At 36.9% G+C, this 9745-nt stretch overlaps 1 protein-coding gene across 3 annotated transcripts; it reads right to left on the reverse strand.

Annotated features, from left to right (window-relative positions):
• Positions 1-954: 954 nt before the first annotated feature.
• On the reverse strand, positions 955-4497 carry LOC112167815 (endoplasmic reticulum oxidoreductin-1). Of its 3 annotated transcripts, none has more exons than XM_040507120.1 (9): positions 4319-4497; positions 4108-4239; positions 3256-3514; positions 2743-2853; positions 2395-2513; positions 1991-2095; positions 1689-1891; positions 1459-1582; positions 956-1140 (listed from the first exon to the last, which is right to left on the reverse strand). In XM_040507120.1, the coding sequence occupies exons 1-9, from the start codon at positions 4439-4441 to the stop codon at positions 1099-1101; spliced, it is 1218 nt and encodes a 405-aa protein (XP_040363054.1). In that variant the 5' UTR covers positions 4442-4497; the 3' UTR covers positions 956-1098. The 3 variants fall into 3 exon arrangements, with proteins under 3 accessions (XP_040363055.1, XP_040363054.1, XP_024160667.1); XM_024304899.2 differs by having other exon boundaries at positions 958-1212; XM_040507121.1 differs by lacking the exon at positions 1991-2095 and having other exon boundaries at positions 955-1212.
• Between the last annotated feature and the right edge of the window lie 5248 nt (positions 4498-9745).

Genomic DNA, 9745 nt, shown 5'->3' on the forward strand with positions numbered 1-9745 from the left:
ACTATGCTACTTGGTTCTTGATGCATGAATTTAGGGAATTAACCACTCTCTTTGTTATGTGTTGAAATTTGTGATGTGTGATACAATTGGTGGTTCTTTTGTTCACTAGCTTCATGTAATTAGTGTGGTGTGTCAAGTAGTTGCTTAATCGAGAATGAATGATCGCCTAAGTTTCTATTTTCTTGTGCCCTTCGCCTTTAATCCTAGATGTTGTGGCCCTAATAAGGCATAATGATTAGGGTTAGAGAGTTCATTCTTGCCTTAACCGGAAGAATGGATACCAAATAAGAGAAATTGACTTATTGGCGTTAACCGGCATTAGGTAGAGAACTAAGTAATCGTTAAATTTTAGGTTGTAACTATTGCATGCTTAAATCCCTAATTTCTAGAGCTCTAGGCCTTTAGTTCATGTTTTGGTAGCCCTAGTAAGGTACTAACTCATGAGTTAGAGAGTTCATATTTGTCCTAACCAAAAATGTGAATATCCTTAAGGAAATTTGGCTTAGTGGCCTTGACTGGCATTAAGTACGGGATTTGGTTCTCATGAAGATATGTTTGTTTGCTTGAAATATGTTCGTTCATTGAAATTGCTAGAAAGCGATCCCTAGTACCCAAAATCTCTCTATCTTATTTTTCTTCATTTTTAATTGTTGTTGTTCATTTAGTTTTTGGCTTAGTCTTTTAGAAAATTACAATTACAATTTCAAATGACAATTTCTATCTCATTGTAAATAGTCATCACTAGGCTCTTAGTTTTGATTAGGCTTTGGTGAAAACCAAAGCCGAGCATTGCTAGGGCTTAGTGCCTTAGATTAACATTTTTATTTATTTTCTTTTTCTTTTTCTTTTTCTTTTTCTTTTTCTTTTTCTTTTTCCTTCTGTTTTTCTTTTTCTTGCTTAGTGACTTTAGTTCTGACTAACTCAAGGATTGTGGGTTAGCCACTAATCCCCGTGGTACGATAATTTTAGACTTAATATTTCACTATCTTGACAATGATTCGTACGCTTGCGTAAATATGTATCAAGTCACTAAGCCTGATTGGGATCACCGCCTCCCATATTCTTTGCAATGTTCTGATTGTTTGTATAGAATAAGGTTCAACAACTCGTCCTCCTTCCGCTACTTTCTTGATTGAATGTCCGCTTGACAGATTCAGAGAGTCGATTTAGCAGATTTACGAGAGCTATCACTTCATTTCGTTGCAGCTGCAGCTGCACATGCAAAGAAAAATGAGAGAGAATGAGATGGTTCAAGTTCACCTACTCTAAAGAACTTGTTAAAGAAGGCAACTCAAACAAAGTCTAGATATTCAGCTGGAAAGCTATTGGAAAACCTCAAGCATAACCTGATCAATTGGTTCGGTATCTTTGCAATTCAAAACTGACAAATGGGTATTTAGATGAATAAGAAAACCTATGTTGCGAGATGAGTTTGATAAGAGAGCTGCCAGAACTTACAGGTTGATCTTGATGATTTTTACCATCAACAGAAAAGAGGATCTTCAATGCAGTACCAAGACCAAGAACTTGAAGCTTTCCCCAGAGCCGACATTTCTCACATCCCACACAATCCATTAATGCACTGAAATTTGAGGATGAAATTTTTAGAACACTGAATGACAAGAAGGTGATCAATGTTTAGTTCAACACAAAATATTAACTACTGAAGAAACTTCTCACAGACAAACCTAATGTTTCTGAATTTCTTTTGAATTTGTTGCTTCAATTGTTGTCCACTCTGACCTTTCCAGAGCTTTGCTTCATCAAACGGTAGGGGACATGCAGCTTGGAGTTTAGGATTGTAAAGTAGCTGCCTCATCAAAGACTCTGTTCTCAGGTCTTCCTCATGATTACCTGTATCATACTCAGCCTGCTCTAAGTAATCTGCAGCCTACAAGATGTTAAGCCCATCAATGATTAGTACAATATGGGACAATAAGAAAATTGATTATGCGGTACCAATGCAGAAAAGATAGCAGAAAATGCTTACTTTTGTCACTGCCCGGAGAACAAAGAGGAATGCGAAGTACAAATTCTGAACACGATCTGGATATTTTAAAACGCGATCATGCATCAATTCCATGTTTTGACCCCACTGAAATTTATATGTGCAAAGGTCATATACAGCTCATATTGACTAAAGACAGTGACATAAATTCTTTTAGTTGTTTTACCTTTACTAAAGTAATTTTTATTCTCATTGTAGAGAAATTTCTGAAATCCTATGAATTTTCAATTTTGAAACCGCAGAAGATTATAGAAGAATGAACAATGCATGTGTTATGGGTAACAAATAAGTTGATAGTTATGCTGATAACCCCTCAACCGGACAAATGAGATGAAAATGAGCAGGGAAAAGAAAAATAGTCACATGATATGAGGCAGAAGGAGAACCAGATTGGTAATCTTGTCTAGAAGATAATCAGCAGCTATGTGTATTGAAATTGATGAGTGAAGACCCGATATTAATTTGTACAATACTCTTTGCTCCTGGCAAATGTCCTGAGATGAATCTGCAGAAGAGAAGAAGAAACAACACTGGTACAGTTTTCAAGCAGGGCATATGTCATTTTGATATACTCAACCTAGACTTCCCTCCATAAAGTTGTATCATGTCACCTTCACTGGAGTTGATTGGCTATACAAATATGAAAGCAATATCCAACATTTTAATGATAGAATATAGCAAGCAGAATAAGGATCCAATTTTTCCAACTAGATATACCAAAAGTTTGGACTCACATTTTGGGCAATTTTCAGAATAAACAGCATCCCATATCCTTCTTGCTGATAGACCAGTATAGCCAGTGTAACGTTCAGGGTTCAGCAGAAGGTTCACATATGTCATCTCATCTGCAGATCAGAAGTTAACAGAGTCAATCTCTGAACAACATGATTTAAAATCAGTTATTTACTCCAACAAGAAATTTTTCATTGAGAGAAATGAACACAGAATAAAGACCGAGGCAGTTTTACATTCAGAATTTGTTTGCTACATATACCATAAACCATGACCTACATTCAATAAATGGGAAGATGCAAAATATTTAGTTCTGTCATTTAAAATGCAAGCCTATTGTCTTCATTGGTTTCTGATGTCTCTCATAATATAGCATATGCATTCCACACTAAATTATAAATAATGACTTTCACATCTAAAATTCCAGTGTGTGTACTCCAGCTTCCAACAAATAAAATCTTTACTAAGGTTAATACTAGGAAGCATAAGATCAAAGATAATATTCAGTGAATTACCATTATCAGTCTCATCATCATTTGTCCAAGGGTTATCTGTCTCGATCCAGCCTCTGAAAGCTCTACTGTCTAGAGTGCGGTCAACAGACCCCTGCAGCTTATCATTTTGACAAACCAAACTGTCGGATGGAAGGTCACGGTGAAAGGGCCTCTTGAAAGGTTCCGGAAATTCATTTTCTGGGCAATCGCAGACGCTGCAGTCACGCAGGAGGCACATACCATCTTCAGTCCAGAAGGGACAGTCACACCACAGCTTGGCCTATCAAATGAACCAAGTACAAAAGCTCCCACAAGGTGAACACAAGACTGACAATATTACTAAAGCACTACTATAATATGAGGAAGCACAATGTCAATAGAAAGTTCACATATTCACATATCAATTCTGAATTTCATTTTTGTTACTGACAGCTAGAAATGTCTGATTATACCAGAACACCATGTAAAAATCTGGGATAAGTAAGGCAAATCACAGGAAATGTAGAAGGTGCTTGCCTATTTCGGATACACAAGTCTACAACTTTTACGCAAAAAAGCCATACCACTTTACACAATGCTGTCAAGAATTTCAATGAATCCAATTACCACTACCGTCTACTGAGCCCTCTTTAACCAGTGTATTCCATTCAAACCAGTTCTGGGTATACGAGGTCATTAATCATTAAGTGGCCCTCAAATCTCTAATGCAAGCATACATACACATAAGAACGAGTCAAAGATAAAGAATTCATGTGACTAGTATCATTAACCCCTTGAAATGCTTAAAATAGCTCTTCACCGTATGAATTAGATAATCAAATGTGAATCAAACCCAGTAATAGCAAAAACATCAAGAGGGTTCAAGCAGCACACCTTAAAATATCGAAAAAACGGAGTTTTAACAATCTCTTGTAGCAGAGGATGCAACACCTCTGCATTAACACTGTCCACCGTTTCATAATCACAACAGCAGTCCTCAACAATGCCACTGTATTTCTTTGAATCCTACACTCACACAAAAATCAACAAAAGAAACCATGACAATGAACTCAACTACATGCACATCCACCCATCCAAGTCTTACCTGAGGACATTGGCAGGAACTGGGATTCTTGAAAAACAGAGAGAGGTTGAGTCTACTGGTAGAGGTGAGAGCTATGGCTATTAAGACCACAACCCATCTCTTCACATTCTTCTCCTTCACCATCTCCAATTCCACCAAATCTTCCTAAAATCAAGCATCAAAGATATCAATGTCTGCAACTACATTTGTATATATAAGAACGTTAGGCTTTGATTTGGAAAGTCCAATTCAATTTAATAGCCAAACCCCCCCATACAGAGCTAGAAATACAACTTACGCGCCAATGCTGTAGCGAAGGACTAAGAGACATACTGACCGAGGCGAGAGGTAGAGACACGGAAGAAATGAATTGGGTAACTGACACGTGGTCGGAAGGGATTGGACGGTGTGACAGAAATTTCTTTTGTGCGAGTGGGTTTTGATAGTCTTGATTTGTCAACGTCCGGTACTTAAGTCTGTCAACGGTGACGTGCTCGGGCCAATGGGAAAGCAGTAGCACCGTTTTACTATAAAGGCAACCGTTGCGTACTTGCTAGTTATGGAACGGACCTAGCCTTCCTATTTCAGACAATTTTAATTTTATTTTATTTGTAACGCAAATTTAATTCCGTAAATTTAGTTATTTTATCAGATTTGATTTTTGATTTTTTTTTATAGGTAAAAGAGATTTCATTAATCCCAATGCTAAAACGACACATACAAAAAGATCTCTATACTTTGCATCCAAATCAGTGATCAAGTATCTAAACACAGACTAATATCATCCATTGTACATACTGAAGCTCACTTATTCTGAGAGATTACTAAACTATGACAGATTCCTATACAAAATTAAATTATACTGAATATTCCTTTGCCAATGCATTTAATTTTTTAACATGTAAAAAATCACATAGTAAGTAAGCAAAGCAGAAAAGAGATTGGAAGAGTTTAGGACTATATTTGCAGCCCATTCCCAATCCTTTGCAAAAGGACCCAGCCCAAGTGGTCCAAGTATACTTGCAGCCAACAGTGGCCACCACCTGCTGCCAAGGTTGTCACCATAGTCACTGGAGCACTTCGATTGTCCACCGGCAAAATAGCAACAGTATGTGGTGTATGTCGTGCCCAGCTCTAGTAACTAATAAGGTTTTGGTCTGCAATTGTCAAGGCAGGAGAATATGATTTTAATGAGCTTGATGCAAGAAGAAAACTTGCACATACACACACACACACACATATATATATATATATGGGGAAAATAATGTTTAGTCCCTATACTATGTCTCTCTTATCGTTTTAGTCCCTGATATTCTAATTTAATCTGAAAAGTCCCTGACAGTCTCAATTTCCGTCTAATAGGTCCTCACCGTCTAAATCGTCACCATAGTCACCGGAGCACTTCGATTGTCCACCGTCAAAATAGCAACAATATGTGGTGTATGTCGTGCCCAGCCCTAGTAACTAATAAGGTTTTGGTCTGCAATTGTCAAGGCTGGAGAATATGATTTTAATATATATATATATATATATATATATATATATATGCAAGTTTTCTTATATATATATCCTATCCAGAGTGAGGCCTCACTCTGAAATTAATGTGTGAGGTTGGAGTTTAGGGTCACTTTTCGGGCTCATATCCACATCTCAACCGTTCAGTTTTTAAGTACTAATGTATAGATCATTTCTGCAAAATTTTAGCCAAATTGATGGCCGTTAAGGCATTGATGACTGCTTTAAAGCTACTACGGTTCAGAATGGACAGATTCAGTTCGTCCATTGGTTTAAGTGAGTTAGATACCTTAAAGATCATCAATTTGGCCGAAATTTTGCAGAGTTAATCTATACACTAGTACCTAAAAATTGAACGGTCGATATGTGGATATGAGACCGAAAACTGACCCTAAACTCCAACTTCACACATCAATTTCAGAGTAAGGCCTCATACTATATATATATATATATATATATATATATATATATACATACAAATCCTATCCAGAGCGGAGCTTCGCTTTGAAATTAACTTGTGAAGTTTGAGTTTTTGGTCACTTTTCGGTCGCATATCCACATCTCGACCGTTCAGTTTTTAGGTACTAGTGTATAGATCATCTATGAAAATTTTCAGCCAAATTGATGAACGTTAAGGTATCTAACTCGCTTAAACCAATGGACGGACTGAATCTGTCAACCTGAACCGTACTAGCTATAAGGCAATTATCAATGCCTTAATGATCATCATTTTGCCTGAAAATTTGCAGAGACGATCTGTATATAATTTTTTTATGTTGAAATGACCATTTTAGCCCTCAAAAGTCAAACTTAACGTCCAATTTGGACGGAATAGTAGAAATTGGACACGGCTGATTGAAATTGAAAAGTTTATGGGGTAAAAATTCAAAATTGAAAGTACAGGGGGTGAAATGATGACACCCCCAAACCTCAGGGGGGTAAACTGAAATTAATCCTATATATATATATATATATATATATATATATATAGAGGGATTCCACTAAGGGATCCTTTTTTTTGGTTTTTTATAGGGATAGGCATTAGACCAATTTTTAGATTATATTTTCACATCTTAACCGTTCAGTTTTTAGGTCCTAATGTATAGATCACCTCTGCAAATTTTCAGCCAAATTGGTGATCGTTAAGGCATCAAAAACTGCAATTTACACGAACGGACCGAATCTGTTAAACGGGGACCGTTTGTGTTTATAATGGTAAATTGCAATTTTGGATGCCTTAACGATCATCAAATTGGTTGAAAATTTGCAAAAGTGATTTATACATTAGGACCTAAAAACTGAACGATTAAGATGTGAAAATATGATCGAAAAGTTAGTCTAATGCATATCCCTATAAAAAGACCAAAAAAATGGATCCCTCACTAGAAGGGCCCTGTATATATATATATAGGATTTTTCTCAGGTCCGGACGTCCGTACCAAATTTTCGGTACAGATTTCCGGTTTTCGACGTTTTCGACCACTTTCCGATCACATTTTCACATCTTATGTGTTAGTAAACGTAGGAATGTTTTTACTCCGTAATTATTCATTTTCTTTTTCTTTCCAAGTAAGTAAACGTGTCATCAGTCACCAAATGATAAAGGAGTTTGGGCCACCAAGATGTCGCAACCAAGCTTGGGCCTAAATTTTTGAGATTCAACAACAACCAAAACGAGCAAAATCATTGACTAAAATAATCACTTCTTGTTATTGCAGAAACTTTTGTTACTGGAAATCCTTAAAATCCACATGTCAAAGCTTTAAGCTAATGAAGAAGCTAACATTATTAGTCTAAAATCAACTTAACATTATTTGTCTCACATGAACACAGCTAGCAACATTACTTCTGTTGCCCGCTGCAGTACTTGGTTATATATTCAATGGCAAATTGGTTTCTTTTATTTCAACTATCTGAATTTGAAGATTATATATTTCTGTACTTGATATCTACAATCTCTATTTTATTAATATTAATCTTCTTTCAACCCTCTATCTGCCACGTTAATTTCTGTAACTGAAATAACTAGAAATTAACCAAGTTGCAGGGGGTATCAATCTGCTGCTAGGTTATATACCTTGGACTTATCATATCCTGTTCCCAACTAACTAGCTAGAGACGCCTCTGGGCATCTCCTCCTACTCATAATAAGGGCATCCCACGCCAAGATATTTTGGTGGACGCACTCGATCACCAGACTAACAGAAACTCATGCATATTATTATTCCAGTAGCCAATTCTTGATCGATCAGGCTAGGGTTTTAAAATAAGCATTTTTTTATAGATGATTGGTCTCACAATTATTGGATTCTGAAGTTGATGATCCCATGTACTTATATTATATACTCGACCAGCAATCTGTCTCTGATTACAGTGAATAAGTTTATAGGATCCAAGTTAATGATTAGGAGTTTCTGTAAGTATGATAAACAATGGAGGTTGAAACATGCATGTGACAATTATGTGAATTAAGGAGCAAATTAAAACAGACTTGAGAGTTGAGATAAACATATACAAGAGCTTACTGATAGCTTAGGTATTATCATTCTGCATATTTTATGTAAGTTAAGGAATAATAATTAAACAGGTATAACGAACTATATGATCGAATAGGGCCAATTTGGAATGATACATTGTATGCATCCAAAAACAGGATAGAGAGAGAAAGGGAGAGAGAGAGAGAGTGTTTGCATCGTAAATTTACTTCTCTTCAATCCAGATATGCTGTTTGCCTCTACATGCATGCACCTTAATTTATACAGCTGATGTATACCACAATATTCCAAATATAAAATATTTAAGAGGAACAATTTAGACTGTTTTTGTCCAAAAGAAGTTGGTTAGAGTTAGAGGTTAGAAATACGAGTAGGTTATGAGGAAAAAAAACCTATATATAATTTTGGTTCATGGAGCTAATTGAATATGAATGAATTAACTCGTATAGAATTTTTAGATCGCCATGAACTCCTAATAGTTAATTTAAAGCAAATTAAGTTTGATATTCTCAGTCAAGCATGTCATTCTACGCTTGACTTAAGCATAGACTTCTAATTAAAAAGAATAAGAGGGCCTCTGAAACTTGCGAAGTGACCCGGGAAGGCAAAACCTTAGTTTTGTGATGGCGGTGGGTAGTCTCGTGCTCTCCAGACCAGACAGTAGTGAGACATAGCAACGTGGGCATGGAGGGACCGTGGTTTCTTCTGCAACGGCGTTGGGGTCTTGACCAAGGTTTTCGAAGGCTCCAATTGAGGAGATTCTCGGCTGAGGGTGATTTTTGAGTGTGGCTTGGCAGATCGGGTCGGAGTTTCGACAGTGGGGTCTACACCTACAGGCAGTGGTGGAGCCACATTGGGGCCTACTGGGTCCCGTGACCCAGTAAGCTTTATATATGTTCTAGTTTGTTTAGATGTAGTGTGACTGCTCTGGCATAGTGGAAGCGTGATTAGTAGGCAACATTTGGGTCTTGGGTTCGAGCTATCATTCAGGGATAGCTTTTGTCTGTTTTTTTCTTCTTCTTTTTTTGGCCTGAACATTTATGTTTTATATATAATATATATTATGTTTTGAACATTTACACTACTTTTGAATTACTTTTAATATAGTTATTTACAAATTGTTTTAGACAATTTAAAAGATATCATTTTGGTTTTTTTTTTTCTTTTATTTGTCAATGAAATTCTTTTTTCTTTTATGGAGTTTTAATATTTTGTGAGTGCCCCACTTGACATCAAATTCTGGCTCCGCCTCTGCCTGCAGGGGTGGCTGGGCTCTGCATCATCATACTGGCGGCTTTGGCTAAGCGAGTTTGGGGTCAAATCTGGGTGGTTGGAGGCACTGGTTCCTTCGGTGGTGTCGAGCTGGGTCCTCAGCTTGGGTTATGGGGATGCGAGTGTACCGAGCTTTGTGGAGGAGGCAGGAGGGCTGAGGCAGGCT

The sequence above is a fragment of the Rosa chinensis genome, chromosome 5, assembly GCF_002994745.2.
Source record: "Rosa chinensis cultivar Old Blush chromosome 5, RchiOBHm-V2, whole genome shotgun sequence".
In the NCBI taxonomy this organism is placed as follows: Eukaryota; Viridiplantae; Streptophyta; class Magnoliopsida; order Rosales; family Rosaceae; genus Rosa; species Rosa chinensis.

What these genes read in the sequence shown, in the direction of transcription:
- LOC112167815 (XM_024304899.2), bottom strand. Translation starts at nt 4,441, where the DNA reads ATGGTGAAGGAGAAGAATGTGAAGAGATGGGTTGTGGTCTTAATAGCC. An exon ending in CGTTTTTTCGATATTTTAAG is followed by an intron (nt 3,515 to 4,107) that starts GTGTGCTGCTTG and finishes TTCATTTGATAG; the next exon opens with GCCAAGCTGTGGTGTGACTG. An exon ending in TGATGATGAGACTGATAATG is followed by an intron (nt 2,854 to 3,255) that starts GTAATTCACTGA and finishes TCTGATCTGCAG; the next exon opens with ATGAGATGACATATGTGAAC.